General features: G+C 42.2%; 1 protein-coding gene across 2 annotated transcripts in view; it reads right to left on the minus strand.

The window, feature by feature from the left end:
• Dtwd2 (DTW domain containing 2) overlaps nt 1-12726 on the minus strand; it is a 71012-nt gene extending 58286 nt beyond the window's left edge. Inside the window, exon 1 of one of the 2 annotated variants that reach the window (XM_052742163.1) lies at nt 6685-12726. In XM_052742163.1, coding sequence (XP_052598123.1) covers nt 6685-6884 — 200 coding nt within the window. In that variant the 5' untranslated portion in view covers nt 6885-12726. The remainder of the gene's footprint in view (nt 1-6684) is intronic. The other variant, XM_052742164.1, reaches the window with a different exon arrangement.
• Between the last annotated feature and the right edge of the window lie 6561 nt (nt 12727-19287).

Raw genomic sequence — 19287 nt, forward strand, 5'->3', positions numbered from 1 at the left:
CATGTGGACATTACTGAAAAGGGTAATACCCTCTGAGAAAGCCAGGGACAAGTCCTGGGGAAGGGTTCCAGAGGCTCTGTTCACACAGTAGATGAATGGTCCTGGGATGGTACTGCCCAGGAAGACACCTGGTGGGACAGGAATGGTGATGACCCTGATCCTGGCTAGACCTAAAGGATTTTTTTAAAAAGTAACTAAAATTTTTCAAAATAGCTAATGCTGTGGGATGTTCTGTATGGCAAATGTGTTGCTGATTAGTCAATAAATAAAACACTGATTGGCCATTGGCTAGGCAGGAAGTGTAGGCGGGACAAGGAGGAGAATAAAGCTGGGAAGTGGAAGGCTAAGTCAGAGAGACACTGCCAGCTGCCACGATGAGAAACAGCATGTGAAGATGCCGGTAAGCCACGAGCCATGTGGCAAGGTATAGAAATGGATTAATTTAAGCTGTAAGAACAGTTAGCAAGAAGCCTGCCACGGCCATACAGTTTGTAACCAATATAAGTCTCTGTGTTTACTTGGTCGGGTCTGAGCTGCTGTGGGACTGGCAGATGACAGAGATTTGTCCTGACTGTGGGCCAGGCAGGAAAACTCAAGCTACAAGCTAAAATAGGAATAGGAAGAAAGAAAATATTTTTTGTTTACTATACAGTGTTATTTTAGGCTGCTACCTTCAAAAGAGTAAAAATTTTTATGAATAAGTTTAATTTTCAAGTTAAATCATCAATTCTAATAATTGTTGCAGTGTTTTAACAGATACATATAAATTAAATGTGAAAAATGTAAACTAAAATTTATAAATAAAGGTAACAATGGGGCTGGAAAGATGGCTCATCAGGTAGGGGAACCTGATGCTCTTCCAGAGGACCTGGGTTCAATTCCCAGCACCCACGTGGCAGCTCACAACTGTAACTCCAGTTCTAGATATCATCTGATGCCCTCTTGTGGCCCCCTCAGGAACCAGGCAGACAGGCACAGACAGTCACATGGTGCTCAGAAATACAGTCAAGCGGAACATCCCTATGTATTTAATTATTTTCAAGTAGCCCTTGAGCCAGTGAGATGGCTCAGCAGGTAAAGGCACTTTCCTCCAAGCCTGCTAATCAGAGTTTGGTCCCCAGAACCTATGAGGTAGAAGAAGACAACTGTCTAGTCCTCTGACCTCCACTAACACTCAGCATGTACACACACCTGCACCTGCACACACAGTTCTTTTTAAATAAGCATCCCTATTATGAAATTCTAATGTGGTGTGCGAAGAAGGACACACTGCTCTGCAGTTGTTATCCTTTCGAAAAATGTATAACCAGTGTCCTTCAAAAGCATCAAAATCATGAAAAACAAAGAAAGCCCTAAGAACCATCACAATCTAGAGAAGATAATAATGATAATGTATTGTGCACTTCAAAATACAAGAAGAAAGGAGTTTAAAAGTTTCAGTCATAAAGAAGTGTTTGTGGAAATATGCTGATTCAAACATTTTAGAATGTTTACATGCATTAAAGCATTATATACTACCATATATATGTATATGTATATATATATATCCAATTTTTGGTTTTTTTGTCAGAGTCAAAAAGAAAAAGGTAAAATTACTAGAGTCCTCGAGAGGGGTAAATAGAAAACTACTAGAGACAGTATGCTGGTTAGTGTTTTGTTAACTTGACACAAGCCTCGGTCATTTGGGAAAAGGAATTTCAATTGGGAAAAAGCCTCCATTAGAAAATGCCTCCATTGGCCAGGCAGCAGTGGTGCACACCTTTAATCCCAGCACTCGGGAGGCAGAGGCAGGCGGATCTCTGTGAGTTTGAGGTCAGCCTGCTCTACAGAGCGAGATCCAGGACAGGCACCAAAACTACACAGAGAAACCCTATCTCAAAAAAACCAAAAAAAAAAAAAAAAAAAAAAAAAAAGAAAGAAAGAAAGAAAGAAAGAAAATGCCTCCATTAAGCCAGTAGTGGTGACCCACACCTTTAATCCCAGCACTCAGGAGGCAGAGGCAAGCAGATCTCTATAAGCTAAAGGCCAGCCTGGTCTACAGAGTGAGTTCCAGGACATCAGGGCTACACACAGAGAAACTCAGTCTTGGAAAAACAAAAAAACAAAAAAGAAAATGCCTCCATTAGATTGGCCTGTAGGCAAGTCTATGTGGAATTTTCTAGATTCAAGGTTGATGTATGTGGAAGGAGCCAGTCTACTGTAGTGGTGCTACAGCTGGGGAGTTGGCCCTGGGATGTATAAGAAAGCAGACTGAGCAAGCTGTGAGGAGCAAGCCAGTAAGCAGCACTCCTCCATGGACTCTGCATCAGCTCCTGCCTCCAGGTTCCTGACCTGCTTGAGTTCTTGCCCTAATTTACCACAGTGACAGACATTACCTGGAAGTGTACGCTGAAATAAGCCCATGCTCTGTCCTGCTAGCTGCTTTTGGTCATGGTGTTTCATTACAGCAAAAAGAAACCTGAGACACGGCATCTATATTAAGATGATGAAAAGGCTTTGGGTTCATATAGTTCTGATGACTATTATAACACTACAAATCTAAATGCCACAAAATGTGTCTTAGTTACTGTTCTATTGCTGTGAAGAGACACCATGAACAAGGTAGTTTACAAAGAAAATATTTAACTGGAGGCGTGCTTACTGTTGCTGAGGGTTAAAGTCCATGGCCATCACACAGCAGAGAAAGGCAGCGGGCAGGCAGGCACGGCAATGGAGCAGTGGCTGAGGGCTTACAGCTAATCCACAAGCAGCAGGCAGAGAAAGAAAGAGACTGGGCCTGTGTGAACTTTTGAAACCTCAAAGCCCACCCCCATGATACACCTCCTCCAACAAGACCATACCTCCTAATCCTAAACATCCACCAACTGGGAACCACACATTAATATATGAGACTATGGGGACCATTCTCATTCAAACCACCACAGGATGCAAACTTATAACACAGTTAAAATGATGAATATATTCTCAAATATGTTATCCCAACTCAAAACCTAAGGCAAGTCTGCCAAGAACTTACCCATATAAACAAACCAACCAGATATATTTCTATTGAGCTGATTTTTCTAATCCTTTTTGCAAGGCCAGTGGGTTTATTGCATACCTATTCTTTTTTTTTTTTTTTTTTTTTTTGGTTTTTCGAGACAGGGTTTCTCTGTGTAGCTTTGCGCCTTTCCTGGGACTCACTTGGTAGCCCAGGCTGGCCTTGAACTCACAGAGATCCACCTGGCTCTGCCTCCCGAGTGCTGGGATTAAAGGTGTGCGCCACCACCGCCCGGCTTCTTTTTATTTTGTTTGTGGGAATAGCTTTTTCTGAAAATATCTCTTGCTTTCAGAACTAAAATTTTGCCAGACCTTGCAACCAAGTTAATAATATGCCCTGAGACCATTTAAAACTATATACTTAATCCGTTTCCCTACTATATATTCACTCTGTTTAACTTGCCTTTCAGAAAACAATATAACCCTTAGAACCCAACTCTGCCTTGGACTTCACAAGCAATCAGTTTTTACAACAAAAGCTAAACTCTGATCTTTAATCTTAAACCATGCATTCTTCCATGCCTCAGACTCAGAATAGTTGCTTGTGTGTGTGTGTGTGTGTGTGTGTGTGTGTGTGTGTGTGTGTGAGAGAGAGAGAGAGAGAGAGAGACAGAGACAGAGACAGAGACAGAGACAGATAGAGATGGGGGAGGAGAAGGAATCATTTATTGAAATCAGCCAACAGGTTAAAAGTAATTTTATAGAAAACAAATACCTACCATATGGAAGCAACATGTAGCTATAGGTTAATAACATCTCTCAGTGGTTTTAAGTATTACTCTGGGTCATTTGAGGTCAGGAAAATAATCCTTTCCTTGTAAGATTCTGCTAAAATTTTCTGTAAAAAAAGCATTTCTCATTTCTTTCCCATTCCATGTTTTCTGTGCTATTCAATAAATATTTAACAAAGCTCTTTGTTAGGGACAGACTTCAGACACAGACAACAGACAGAAGACAGATGGGCAAATGAATCAAAAACAGGGCAGATGGAAGACACAAGGAGAGAGGGGAGATTTCAAATTTGGGCTCGCTCTTGGTATACTCCAAGAGGAAGAATCCTTTTCCATCCTTTATTGCTGTACTGATATATTTTTTTCTGGATTTTTTTCCTTCAATGGTCCTGAAACTTCTACTCACTCAATTTCAATGTCCTCTCTTTCCCCATCTTTTCATTAGGCTTCAAACAGAATTTTTTTTAAAATTAAAGAAAAGAAAAAAAAACCCTCAGCAGAGGAAAAAAGTAAATACTTCCCAGTACCACCTTCAAATCTGCATTCCTAACTGAAAAGGAAAGAGCCACCAAGAGAAATGAGAATCTGGTCATAGGAAGGAAAAGGATTCAGCAGATATGAGCTTGACCTTAACGTGGACAATAACAAGATGGGCATGGTAGGACACAACTGTCATCCCAGCACTTGGCAAGAGAACTGAAAAAACAATAAATAAAAATGGTTCATCTCAAAATAATTACAAATGGCCATAGCCAAAGGCATGGAAAGCAATCAATGCATTAGAAACCGCAAAGAAACACCTTGTTACAAATATGTGCCACATGCAGCAGAAAGCTAAGGGCTTTCTGCAGTTTGTTACTATGTGCAGCAGCAACAGAAACATTAAAGCCAGAGCAGCTATCCCTGTCACTAAGCATCTAACAATGACAGTATCTAAAAAACAAAAACACAGAGGCAGAAGACACGGGTCAACGGGTCAACGGGTAAAGCACTTGCCACTCAGGAGGAAGACCTGAGTTCAAATCCCTCAAGCTACAAAAAGTCAAGCACTGTAGCTGAGACTATAATCTCAGCTCAGGGGCCCCTTGCTGTGGAATAATCCTTCTGTACACTGTAAAGATTTGTCACTTGAACTGGTTTAATAAAACACTGATTGGCCAGTAACCAGACAGGAAGTATAGGCGGGGTAACCAAACTAAGGATGATGGGAAGGAGAAGGGCAGCAGAGTCAGAGGAGATGACCAGCCAGCCACCAAAAAAGCAAGACGTGTAAAAAATGAGGTAACAAAGCTGGAGAGATGGCTCAGTGGTTAAGAGTACTTCTGCTCTTCCAGAGGACCCAGGTTCAATTCCCAACACCCACATGGCAGCTCACCACTGTCTGTAGCTCCTGTTCCAGGGAATCCAATGCCCTCCTACAGACGTACGTGCAGACAAAACACCAATGTACATAATATAAAAATAAATAATTTTAAAAATGAGGTAACAAACCATGAGCCACATGGCAAAGCATAGACAGAAATGTGGGTCAAGTGTAAGAGTCAGTTCGTAACAAGCCTGAGCTATTGACTGAGCATTTATAAGTAAGATTAAGCCTCTGGGTAGTTATTTGGGACCGGGCAGCCAGGACAGGAAACATCCATTTACAGTCCTCAGCCTGGCATATGCAGTAGCAAAGCAAGAGACCTGCCTCAAAGGGGACTACAGTGAGGACCAACGTCAAGGTTTTCCTCTATTCTCCACAAACGTGTACACACACACACACACACACACACACACACACACACACAGAGGAGGGGCTTAAAACAGAGGAAAAACACTATTAAAATCACAAAGCTATCCCATTAAATAAAAATGTACAAAAAGAACTTTGGGGCCAGTGAGCGGTCAGCAGCTAAACACTCTTCCCGCAAAAGCCCACAGACCTGAGTTTGATCCCAGGAACACACTTAGATGGACAGAGAGAAACAAAGCTGTCCTCTCTCTGCCATAGTCATGCCTGACAGGTGTGCATATGTACACACACATACACACTTTTTTCTCAATTACTTTGTAACTTAAGAACTCCTTTTAAATAATACCAGATTTTAAACTAGAATATTACTTGATTACATAGTCTTTAATTCCATAGGCACTAATACTATACTAATAGCATACTAACTTATACTAATACTATAAATTATTAATTTGGGGCAAATTAACTTAAGGAATTAATGTGGTTTGATATTTGAAGAAAATGTCTGAGTATAATACTGTAATTCTTATTTGGGAGGGGAAAGTAAATCAAACGTTTAGTAAGCTCTAATGTGTCTTATTTTTAACTGGTCACTCTTTAAAGATTTAATTAAGATCAAGGGGGAAAATGCCTCTTGGCACATATTATTGCTCAACTTTGAACATATGATTAGCTTACATAACAATTTACAAATCAGCTTTGCTCATTCACCATGAACAAACCATTTTCAAGAATAAACACATTTTCTATGCAAACAGGAAAAAACAAATTAACGATTTAACTTAGAAATATGCTTTTTACGTGTACAAAAAGTTAAATTTGCAGAATACCTAAATTTTTACCCTAAACAATAAAAAGCCGGGAGGCAGTGGCACACGTCTTTAATCCCAGCACTCGGGAGGCAGAGGCAGGCGGGAATCTCTGTGAGTTCGAGGCCAGCCTGGTCTACAGAGCAAGATCCAGGACAGCCGGGGCTATGTTACACAGAGAAACCGTGTCTGAAAAAAAACCAACAACAAAAAAAGCACTAAGCCTTGCAGGAAGTCAGGTTAAATAAGCATGGCCCTGGATGGAAGGCTTCGCGCTGCGGCAGGCACGTCCGAGTCCGCCTGGCCGGCAGAGGGCGCCGCCGCTCCCGGGCCGCCCTGGCGCCAGCCCCGCCCCCGGCCCCGCGCTCACCTGCAGCGGCTGCACTCGGGCCTGCGCTCGGCGTGCTCCACCGGCAGCCCCCACAGCCCGTCGGCGCCCGCGGGAGCCGCCGCCAGCGGCGCGCTGCCCTCCGGCGGCTCCTCCTCCTCGTCCGGCGTCGGCGACCCCGAGGCTCCAGGAGGCCGAGGCACGGACTCCCCGAGCGTTGGCGCCTCCTCCTGCGGCTCCATGTTGGATGTCAAGAGTCAGGCCGTCGCATTGACGGAGCGCCGCCGCCGGGGGGCGCCACGCGCTGAAGAAAGCGGTCTGCGCCACGCACGCACGCACGTACGTCACGTGAGGGGCGGGCCTCAGAGGCGACGTGAGGTCCCGCCCCGTTGCAGAAAGAAAGGAGCCCATTGGTCAGGGCGGGAGTGCTTCACCTATAGGAAGGAAGGAAGGCGTGAGCTATGTGACTTGGCTGGTAAGAATAGGTTTCCTGGGACGAGGAAAGGAGTCACCTCCAGAAGCCACCCGGACACCGAATGCTCGTGCATTTCTGTGTATCTAAAAGATAACGTGAGGTTCTATGCAGCAGGGCCGGATTCTAGGACGAGTGCGCGCTCAGCCTCAGTGCAGCACCTCGCGCCCTTGATGGCTAAAAGCTGCAAAGGAGCGGTTGCAGCCACTGAAAACTGGTCCCAGGACTTCTCCAGGGACAGTGTGAACTCCTGTATCTCGTGCCTTACCTTCTTCCTAAGTGATTCTTCTGATTCTTCTGGCGGTCGGGCATACCATTTCACGTTCGACGCCAGATGATTGTTAAGTGATGTGTTTAACTCCCCAGGCCAAACAATGGCTACGGTACACATTGTATGGTTGACACTACAAACACGCACTACCTTAACGAAGTTCTCGAAACATCTGATTAGCAGAAGCAAGCCTGGCAGCTCTGTTTTTAAAAGCCCTAAATGGAGGTAGAAATGTTGCTTGCAGAGGAATGAGTGATTGTATTTGTTAATTCTTACTAATGTTAATTCTGACAATATACATTTAAACAAAAAAACTAAGTTTTCATCAGTCCTCTGAGTTGTTTTGCAATAACTGCCTTGATGCTCTAAATAGGACATAACCAGGAACACTAAAAACTAATAAATAAATTTTGCAGCTCTTATCATTTATTTTAGCATTCGATTTTCCATTTCCAATCACCTAAAAACAAAATGGAGTGGTATACAGGGCTATATTTTAAAGTACTCTTAATTCTTTTCCCCCTGAAAACAGTATCTTTCTTTTATTTGGGGATAGCTTTAAAAGAAGGGGAAAGGGCGGGACAGTCCACTTGGTGAGTGGATGTAAGATAAGAAACCAACTGGCACGTATATGTGTAAACATTGGGAAATGAATAAAACCCAGAAACTGTAGGAAAGAGGATGAATCTGAAAATAACGAAATCCTGGCTACAGGTATAGATTGGAGGACGGGCTATTTTTAATGGCCAAATCCAATTCTCTGTTGACTATGTTTAAATGAAAGGACAGACAGTCCTGCTCTTTCATTTCACGACAGGGAAAGCACTAGGAGTTGGGGTAAGGTTTTTCTGCACTGTCAAATCTGCTAGAGAACAGATGAGTGCTAACAACCGTAAACCCACACCAGATCTCTGGCTCTGACCTTCAAAGGATGCAGAATCCAGCCATTCATCTGTGCCTCTACCTCTGTCCCATTCAGGTTTCCCTGTTTCTTATGTAGATTATTTTTTCCATTGCCACAAACAAGTCCTGCTTCGTCTCTATTTCTGAAAGAAAAAATCTCTACAAGTCCACCTTTTCCCAGAGGTTGACTAGAATGAAAAACAGTTAATAAACAAATACATAAACCTCCCAGGGGCTGACATAGTGGTAGCAGACAGGTGTCCTTTGCATGAGCTAGACCTGGGATTCAATCAACACCACTTTAAAACAAAACAGACTAATTAGCAAATCTTTCTTTTGGGGGGGAAGGGAGGAGGGACAGGACACAATCAAAAACAGGTGTCTGTTGCCCTCAGGGAAGAGGGATATACACCCTTATGCCCATGTTTTCAAACTCTGACCTGGAGCAGTCTAAGGAAACCCATGTGTGCAGTTACCATCTTGGAGCACACAAGACTAGCAGTAACCTGCCTGGAAAAGGCTGGGACCGAAAGAAAGGATGTGGTCATTTGAAGAATGGCCCCAGAGGCTCATATATTTGAATGCTTAGTCATCAGAGAGTGGCACTATTTGAGAAGGATTGGGATTTATGGCCTTGTTGGAGTAGGTGTGGCCTTGCTGGAGGAAGTGTATCTCTGCAGGTGGGCTTTGAGGTTTGAAAGCCCAGGCCAGGCTCGGGTCTCTCTCTTCCTGAGGCCCATGGATCAGATCAGCACTCTCAGTTACTGCCCCAGTGCTGTGGATGCCCAGCCATGCTTCCTGCCGTGATGATAATGGACTAAACCTCTGAAACTGTAAGCAAGCTTTCCTCTTTAAGAGTTGCCTTAGTCATGGAGTCTCTTCACAGCAATAGGACAGTAACCAAGACAGGCAGTAAAATGTCCTTTAAAGAGAAACAACTTACTAGCAAGAGGATAATGCAGTTAGGTGTTCCTTTATGCAGGTAACCAGAATTTTATATTTCTTCCCTTCAAGAGTTTCTATGATAGAGGTTGTTGAAGGAGCCTTAATATCATACCACTGATGTGAGAGGAAGAGGGGACCATGTCAAGCAAGGGCCTCAGTAATGCCAAAAATTACATACTCTGCCGATCCAGCAGGAGCAACTGCCAACAGTGGATAAGCTTTGATTCGAACAAAATGAAAGATGGGACATTTTTGACATTTTGTTTTCCATTGCTACTGCAACAAACTGCCACAAATGTAGTGGTTTAATAAAACACACGTGTATTCTCTTAAACGTCTCTGTCAGAGCTTTGACATGACTTTCATGTCAGGCTGCATTCCTTTGGAGGATCCATGACAGAATGTGTTTCTTGCTGTGGGTTGTTGGTAGAATTCGGGTCCTTGTGGTTATTTTCTTGCAGGGTTATCAGCTGTGCCCAGCTTCTAGAAGTTACTCAGGTGCTTTGGCTCAGAGCCCCCCTTTCTCCATCTTCAGAGCCAGTAACTGTGGGTCGATTCTTGCTTATCATTCTAACTTTTCCTACCTTTTCAGGAACTTCCCTCTCTGAACAACCCTCGGTCTTTCTTTGACACTTCTCCTGCCACTCAGATAACCCAGGAAAATTTGGCTGTATTGAAGTCAATTAGCAACTTTGATTCCATTCAGCTATATAGTGTTATACACATAAACATTATGACTGAGGGTAAATGCCATGGGAGCCAAAATTCTGATCACCTTATAGATGCTCACCAAATTTAGTGGTTTCATAGTCACACAAACTGCATGTAAAAAGGGAAATATAGGGGCTGAAGAGATGGCTCATGGTTGAGAGCACTGGCTGCTCTTCCAGATGACCCAGGTTCAATTTCAAGCACCCACATGATAACTCACAACTGTCTGTAACTCCATTTCCAGGGATCCAACACCTTCATATGGACTTACATGCAGGCTAAACACCAATGCACATAAAATAAAAATAAACAAATCATTATTTTTTAAAAAAAAATTTAAAAATGAAATATAGTCACCTAATGTCAAGATATCATGCTTTTGCTATAGCTTATAAGCATTGTACACAAGAACTACGTAAACAGTATTTTGAGAAGAAAATGGAACATGAATAAAGACACCAGATCTATTAATCCTCTTAGCGGTACCAATATTATACCAGGAAGACAGTTCCTGTGTATTCCATCCTGATACCCTAATGCCCTTTCCTGTTGACTCCACATTCCTGGGTACCCTGATGCTCTTTCCATAAGAAATAGTTCTGATTTTTTTCCATGTGAGTTAGTAATGAGTACAGTGATGCTTACATTTAATGCAACTTCCTTAAGTCCATCTTGCAGTAGGTAGCCATTCCAGCTTTGACCTGGAAGTTCCAACCCCCACTGAGGCTTCGGTAACTGTCACGCCTACAAGGCGGGGCCAAGGGAGGACCCTGAAGACCCGAGATCCAGATGCGCAGGCTCTCTTGATTCCTGGACCCTGGACGCTGGAGGTAGACCAAGCAGAGTTCTCCAGAGAACACCGCCGGACTGCGCCACACCTTTCCCAGACCCTGCAAACTATCCCTTCACTTGTAAGTTACCCCACAAAATAAACCTCCCTTTTAACTACGTGGAGTGGCCTTAATAATTTCAACAATACCACCTGTCATGACTATGTTGACAAATTGTTCTTAAGTAACCTGGGAAATGATAGAAAGATGGTCCTCTCTTTCTTAAACCCCAAGTTCCTTAACACTTTGCTGTTTCCTATAGTCTGTGATTATTCTTGTTTTCTCAGAGTTAGGCCTTCCTTCACAGCTTCATGCCTTTTACCCAACTTGTCACCAAAATCTAATAGTCCATTTTCTCCTGAGTTAGACCATTGCTATCAAGATTCTCTTTTCCCTAAGTTTCTGATACTACTTCTATTGTGGTAGATATTGTCAACAGATCTAAAATCAGTCACCTGGGAGACAACTGTGTGGGCACCTGTGTCTCGATATTATAGATTGGCTTAACTGAGGTGGAAAAACCTACCCAAAATATGGATAGCACCATTTCTTGATCCTGATCTGAATGAAAAAGGAGAAAGCAAGCTGAGAACAACCATTCGTCTCTCTATGTCTTGTGTCCGAAATGTGTCCATTTGCCACCCTGTCTTCCCCATGATGAGCTTGTACCTTCACACTCTGAGCCACAGTAAAGTCTTCATCAGGTCGCTTCTGTTAGATATTTTGTCACAGCAATGAGAAAGGTCACCAAACAAGCTCTACACGGAAAGCCCCATTTCTCTGCTTGATTTTGCTGGTGGGTCTGCTCCAGTTTCCTGCCTCTGTGATTTTGCTTAAAGCTTGCTTGAAATTCTGTCTTACATTCACTTGGAAATCTATTGTCTTGTACCCACAGATGTGGTTTTCAACATTTGCCTGCAGGATTTTGTGTATCTTATATGCTTGGATTTATGGGGGAGGGTGTTTATTTGCTTGAAGAGTTTTTGTTTTGTTTGTTTAATCAGTTAGCCTTATAACAACGGAAGCATGTCTTTGTATCTTAAAGTAAATATCCCTGAGTGAATAACTTAATAGTTAAGTAAATAGCTGTTTACATGAAATCAAAGTTGATTGTGTTACTGCAAATAGCTGTTCTGAGACCACGGTGGGAAATGAAATACAGCCTAACACAGGACTTTTCCAGTCTAGTTTCCCTTGGGGTCACCTAAGAAACCAGAGCCTGTAGACATCAGCACTCACAGGAATTCTGCCCTCCAGCTCAAAGTAAAAACCATTGATCTGAGCTGATCTGGCATTTTTGGAAAGGTGGGCACAAATTTGCAAAAAGTTTGCACTGCCCAGCTTCAAACCTGCAAGGTTTTCACCATACCAGCCTCCGTCTCGGATGATTCTGATCCTCTGCAAGGCATTCCTAGTTATTCAGTATCTGTCCTAAGTCCTAACCTGATTAAACAGAATCTGCCGCTCCTTGTGTGATCCAGGTGAGCACAGAAGGCTGTGAACTGTTGGAATTTACTTAAAGTAGCCAGGCTTTTCTTACCAGAAAAGTAGAACTGAGATTCTGTTCCATTTTTTTAAAAAACCAAGTTTATTAGTCTTGGATTTCTGATTATGAAGGCAATAGTTGTTGCTTGGGGGCTAGTGAATGAATGTCGGTTTCCTTGCTATCTTGCTTGCTTGCTTTCTGAGACAGAATGTAGCCCAGGCTGCCCAGGGGCTGATGTCCTAGTTTTTGCCTCCATTCCTGGCTTCTATGTTGTTTTTTGTTTTTGTTTTGAAACACCACTCTCCAATTGTAGGAAATTTTACCACAGTAGAAATCAATTACCCAAATCGCTTCTTTTTCTCATTTTCAAAGCACAGAAAGAGTAGTGTGTTCTAGTTTAACTTAATAGGGCAAGTTCACTGATAGGATGTTAAAATTTTGATACAAGATCCAAGAGGAATATAATTATCTGAAAAGGCTTATAAAAAGAGATACTTTTTCTTTAATTTATCTGTTTCATGACAAACTGTTTATATATATATATAAACAGTTTTATATATATATATATATATATATATATATACACACACACATACATACATGAGTGGAAATAGCACATAAGATTGAATGGGGAAATAGATACTAGAATGCAAAAAGACATTACAGAGATATGTAAAATAAATCAATACAACTCTTCTCACAGACTTTTCATTGAAAATATATTTTGTTATCATATAATGTGATTTCATACTGTTATCTAAAAATTATTGAGTATAGAAATTTCCATCTTGCCAGGTGGTGGCGCAGGCCTTTAATGCCAGCACTCTGGAGGCCGAGGCAGACAGATCTCTGTGAGTTCAAGGCCACCCTGGTCTACAGAGTGAGTTCCAGGAAAGCCAGGGCTACACAGAGAAACCCTGTCTTGAAAAAAAGAAATTTCCATTTTAATTTCTGATACCGTAAATATTGGTAGATAACAACCCACGCAAAGGTTCTTTTTGGTTCTGAGTGAGTTTTTAAGAGCATTGTGGGGTTTTGAGAGCAAAACCTTAGGAAATTCCTGGTCTAGGAGCATCCACAATGAGGAGCAAGAAGAATATGGTCCAGTACCGTGAAAGAGGGAGGGGACAAAGGGCCGCCGCTGAGCGGGCGTAGGAAATCTGCAGCCCCGTATTCAGCTAGCTTCAGTGAAGCTAGCTGGTAAATGATTCTCCTCTTCCCTAAAGCACCAGTTTTCCCTACCAGATCCTTCTCCTCAAACCGAGTTGTTTATCACTACTTGACTCTAGAAAGAAAGTGGGTCGGCTCTCGCCAGCATATAGAGTCTATGTCTACTGTGTTGCCTACTTTTATGACACAACCTAGTATTATTTGGGAAAAGGGAGCCTCAACTGAAAAAATGCCTCCATAAGATGGGCCTATAGGCAAGTTTGTAGAGCATTTTCTTTTTGAGTAAAACCAACACTTATTCTAAGCCACAGTCATCCTAGGGTCACCCCTGCCATATAGCCTCCCTGGTTCTGTGGGTTGCAGTCTGATTGTTCTTTGCTTTATATCTAGAATCCACTTATGAATGAATACATACCATGTTTGTCCTTCTGGGTTTGGGTTACCTCACTCAGGATGATATTTTCTAGTTCCATCCATTTGCCTGCAAATTTCATGCTGTCATTGTTTTTCTCTGCTGAGTAGCACTCCATTGTGTATATGTACCACATTTTCTTAATCCATTCTTAGGTTGACGGGCACCTAGGTAGTTTCCAGGTTCTGGCTATTCCAAATAGTGCTGCTATGAACATAGTTGAGCATGTTTCTTTGTCGTATGATTGAGCATTCCTTGGGTATATGTCCAAGAGTGGTATGGCTGGGTCTTGAGGTAGATCGATTCCCAATTTTCTGAGAAACCGCCATACTGATTTTCACAGTGGTTATACAATCACTGGTCATTAATATCCATCAATATCAATGGTCTCAACTCACCTATAAAAAGACACAGACTAACAGAATGGATAAGAAAACAGAATCCATCCTTCTGCTGCATACAAGAAACACACCTTAACTTCAAAGACAGACACTACCTCAGAGTAAAGGGCTGGGAAAAGGCTTTCCAAGCAAATGGACCTAAGAAGCAAGCTGGTGTAGCTATCCTAATATCTAATAAAATAGACTTCAAACTAAAATCAATTGAAAGAGATCAGGATGAACATTACATTTATCACAGGAAAAATTCACCAAAATAAAGTCTCGATTCTGAATATTTATGCCCCAAATACAAAGGCACCCACATTCATAAAAGAAACACTAATAAAGCTTAAAACGCACATCAAACCCCACACATTAGTAGTGGGAGATTTCAACACACCACTCTCACCAAAAGACAGATCTACCAGACTGAAACTTAACAAAGAAATAAAGGACCTAACAGATGTTATGACTCAAATGGACTTAATAGATATCTACAGAACATTCCATCCTAACACAAAAGAATATACCTTCTTCTCAGCACCCCATGGAATCTTCTCAAAAACTGACCACATGCTTGGTCACAAAACAAATCTCAACAGATACAAAAACATTGGACTAGCTTCCTGTATCTTATCAGACCACCATGCCTTAAAGTTAGACTTCAACAACAACAAAAATTACAGAAAGCCTACAATCTCATGGAAAATGAATAATGCCCACCTGAAACATCAATGGGTCAAGGAAGACATAAAGAAAGAAATTAAAGATTTCCTAGAATTCAATGAAAATGAAAGTATAATATACCCAAACTTATGGGACACTATGAAAGCAGTGCTAAGAAGAAAATTCATGGCTCTAAATGCACAAATAAATAAGAGGGTGAAATCTCATACCAATGAATTAAGAGCATTTTCTTGATTGATGATTGATGTGGGAGGGCCAACCCATCCCTCTGTGGGTGGTGCCATCCCTGGGGAGTTGGCCCTGGGATGTATAAGAAAACGAACTGAGCGAGCCAGGGGTAATAACCAGGTAAGCAATGTTAGTCCATGATCTCTGCTTTAGTTCCTGCCCTGACTTCCTTCAATGAAGAGTCCAATGAAATAAACCCTCTCCTCCCCAAGCTGCTTTTGGTAAGGGTGTTTTATCACAGTAATAGAAACCGAACTAAGACATTTCCTAAACTTCAAAATATAAACTGGCAAGTGGGAGAGATCCATCACATCCAATAAATCCATAAATATCACCATGGAAACACAAGAAATATGAAAAATAACAAAGTAACATGACCCCTCCAAAAGTTCTTAACTTTCCTGTAACTGATCAAAAGCTATCAAAGTAGATCAAAGGCCAGATCAAGAATTGAGGAATTATTTTAATGATCAGCAACTTCAAAGAGAATACAAATAGCCAGATGAATTACTATGAAACAGTTATTCAAGCAAGACAGAGGTCTGTGACAAGGAACAAACAAATGCTGGAAATGAAAGTTCAGGACATCAAAGAAAAAAAAAACTTAGTTGAGGGGTTAGAGATTGGTTCAGTAGCCAAGAGCACAGGCCACACTGGACCTGCACCCAGATCGTCTCAAGCATCATCAGAGAAATTCCTCATGCAGTAGACGGGGACTAATACAGAAGCCCACAACACGACAGTGTTCAGAAAGGAGAGACTTTGGAACACTCAGTCCTAAATTGGATGTCTTCACCAAACCCCACCCCTCAGGGTACAGGGAGCTATACAAAGGAAGCAAAAAGATTATAAGAGCCAGAGGGGATGGAGGACTCCAAGGAAACAGCTTCTTCCAGACACAACAGGCCTAACACACATCGGAACTCAGAGACTGCGGCAGCATGCACAAGACTTGCGCACGTTCAAGCCAGGTTGGGTCCTAGTGCTGAGAGGGGGAAGTGGATAGGATCTATCTAAGAAGCTCTCTCCCATTGACAATGGATTGCAAAGGAAAAATGTTTTCTCCAATAGACAGAAATTGTTTACTTCTCTGAAATAAACTCACTGAAATTCTCACTGGCTATATAAACCACCCTTAGGGCAGGTCTCATGCCCGACTGTAGTAGATGGCCAACATAAAGCGAACTCTCTAATGTTTTTGTTTGTTTGTTGTTTTGTTTGTCTCATATGGCTTTGTTCGGGCTTTTTTTCTATCTCATTGGTCTTTTGCTTGTGTATTGTGATTTCTGGTTTTGTGTTTTTATGGTGTGTGTGTGTGTGTGTGTGTGTGTGTGTGTGTGTGTGTGTGTTGTGCTTTTTCTGCTGTCTTATTTATTTATTATTCTTGCTTGTTTGGGTTCATTTTTTATTTGCCTGTTTGTTTTCTAAAAGAAAGAGAAGATGTGGAGCTGAGTGGGTGGGGAAGTGGGGTGGACCTGGGAGGAGATGGAGGAAGGGAAAACATGACCAGAAAATATTGTATGACTTTTCAATTAAAAGCACTTGCTCCTCCTGCTCAGGAGCCAGGTTCTACCTTAACTCCCGTTCCAGGAGATCTAATGCCCTCTTCTGGCTTCTGTGGGAACCTGCATACAAGCGATGCACATGCTTTGACTCAGTGAGTACACACAAACACAGAAAATAACCTTACCAATAGTGTTGACCAAGTGGAAGGGAAAAAGAAGATCAGGGATTCTCTGGTTTGAGCATTGTGCTGGCCTTATAAAGAAACAAGAGATGCTTTCATGAGGCTTATCTAAATTATATGGAAAAGAATGCCTCTTTTCAGAAAGTCTTTTGTAAAACACAGAATAATGGAGGATTTCATTTTGTTTCTTTTCCAGAAATTCAGGATGTGGGAGCCCACAAAAGCTTCTTAGTGAGATCTGAGCTTGCTTTACACAGCAGGGCTGCATTAGGGGATGGCTTGACCATGTGCATGGTTGCCAGGTGTTTAGGATGGGCTGCACTTGGCTATGCTGGGATGGGGGGAGGTCTTTTGCTCCACTCTGTGCCATTCCTTTAAAAGCCCTTTAGTAGAGACAGAAGGGGCTGGTGGGTTTTGACCAGGCCCTCCCAATGCTATCCCATGTTTCTAACTGTCTCTCTCTATAATTCTATCTATGTATTTTTTTTTTCCGAATCTCCCTGCTCAAGAGTACCATGGGGGGAAAACATGGGGACAGGCTCCCCACATCAGGGCTTGGATAAAGTTCAAAACCATGGATCCCTTCTAGATAATACTGCCTGTTGAACAATTTCAGAGGACATTTTATCTCTTCCTAGATAGGAATGAATGTGGCACTATTATAATTAAGATCAATCAATCAAACAAAATAGATGGCTCTGGCAGATGATTTATTGCAGTACATAGAACTAAAACATGATAAAGAATGTAAAACCCACAAGCAAACCTTGCAGCAACTTCAAAAAAGCTGCAGACCCAGCATGGAGACAGGATTTCACTCCAAGTTAGTTCCGCAAACTCTTGGGAAGTTCCTGTCTCCCAGTGCTTTTGACTGAAACTGAAGATGATGCATAGTCCTGAAGCAGGGTAAGAATTACTGGTGCTTGAAGAGCTCCACAGCCCCCAGCAGCTTCAGAGGAAGCAGCAGACTCCAAGTGGGGCCAAATTTGGCCCTGGTTTAGGCCTATGAGCACAGGGGAAATTCCATATCTTACAACTATTTTAGAACAGAAACTGCATGAATATTTCATTAGATACAGAAAAGGTCTTTGACAAAGTCCATTGTCCCTTCATGTTAAAAGTCCTAAAGAATCAAGGGATACATGGGAGTGATCTGAACATAATAAAGGCAATAAACAACAAGCCCACAGCTAACATCTTGCTAAGAGAAAAACACAAAGCATTTCCATTAAACCTCGAAGCAAGAAGAGGTTGTCCATTCTCTCTACTCCTGTTCAGTATAGTCCTTGAAGTCTCACCTTAAACAATGAGACAAGAAAAAGATAAAGAGGATGCAAAGAGAAAGAAAGAAAGGAAGGAAGGAAGAAAGGAAGGAAGAAAGAAAGAAAGAAAGAAAGAAAGAAAGAAAGAAAGAAAGAAAGAAAGAAAGAAAGAAAGAAAGAAAGAAAGGAAAGGAAAGAGAGAGAAAGAAAGGAAGGAGGGAAGGAAGGAAAGAAAGAAAGAGAGAAAGAAAGAAAGAAAAGAAAGAGAAGGGAGGGAGGAAGGAAGGAAGGACCTGGACATAGTGACTGATACCTTCAATCACAGCATTTGGGCAGTCCCTGGATCTCAGAGATCCACAAGGTCACCCTCAACTGTATAGTGAGTTCCAGATCATCCAGGGTTCCATAGTGAGACACTGTCTGAAGAAAAAAAAGGAGGGGGAAAATAGCCCTGTTTGATTTTCTGATGATATGATTCTCTACCTAGAATAGTCCACCAGAGAACTCCTACATTTGATGAACTCATTTAGCAAAGCAACGGATAAAAAGTTAATCCACGATACCATCTTACAAGGACTCCAATTTGCAGTAAGGCTCGTTAAGGAAGGGAATGGCTCAGTTGCCTTGAGCCTACTGGCTATGGATGGGATATGACCTCTGTTGGTCTTTTCTGTGTCACACAGATTGCAAGCCCAGTGCCACTTTGAGATCTTTGGCAACAGTTAACTCTGCAGCTCACACATGATTGAGCCTGTATGATAATGAGTATTCAGAGACGGGTAATGGCTGGGGGGCGCTCACCAACCTAAGACAGAGTGCCTGTGTGGCCTGGGCAGGCATCTCCATGACGGGTAAGAAAGGCATATAGGCATGGGTATACAGGAAGTAGGTCTCTCTGGAGGCTGAGGAGTTGGCAGGGTGATGTTGGCTGTGGCTTGTCCTATTCCTCTGATCTCTCAGTTTTCACCCCAATATCTGGCTCCGGGTTTTTTATTAATAAGACTGTTTAGCAATTCATCTTATAGTTCTGTGTCGATATGGACAGAGAAGGTTGGGGAAGAACACAGGATGTATGTGCTGAGATGGACCTAAAGGTTGGATATAGCTTAGATAGGATGAAATCAAATGGACACAGGAGGCTGGGCTAAGGTGAAGGATGTATATCCTGGTCCAATCCTGGAGGTTAGCAGTGGGGCTAGGT

Source organism: Peromyscus californicus, unplaced genomic scaffold (assembly GCF_007827085.1).
Source record: "Peromyscus californicus insignis strain IS unplaced genomic scaffold, ASM782708v3 Scaffold_17__1_contigs__length_78620276, whole genome shotgun sequence".
Lineage (NCBI taxonomy): Eukaryota > Metazoa > Chordata > Mammalia > Rodentia > Cricetidae > Peromyscus > Peromyscus californicus.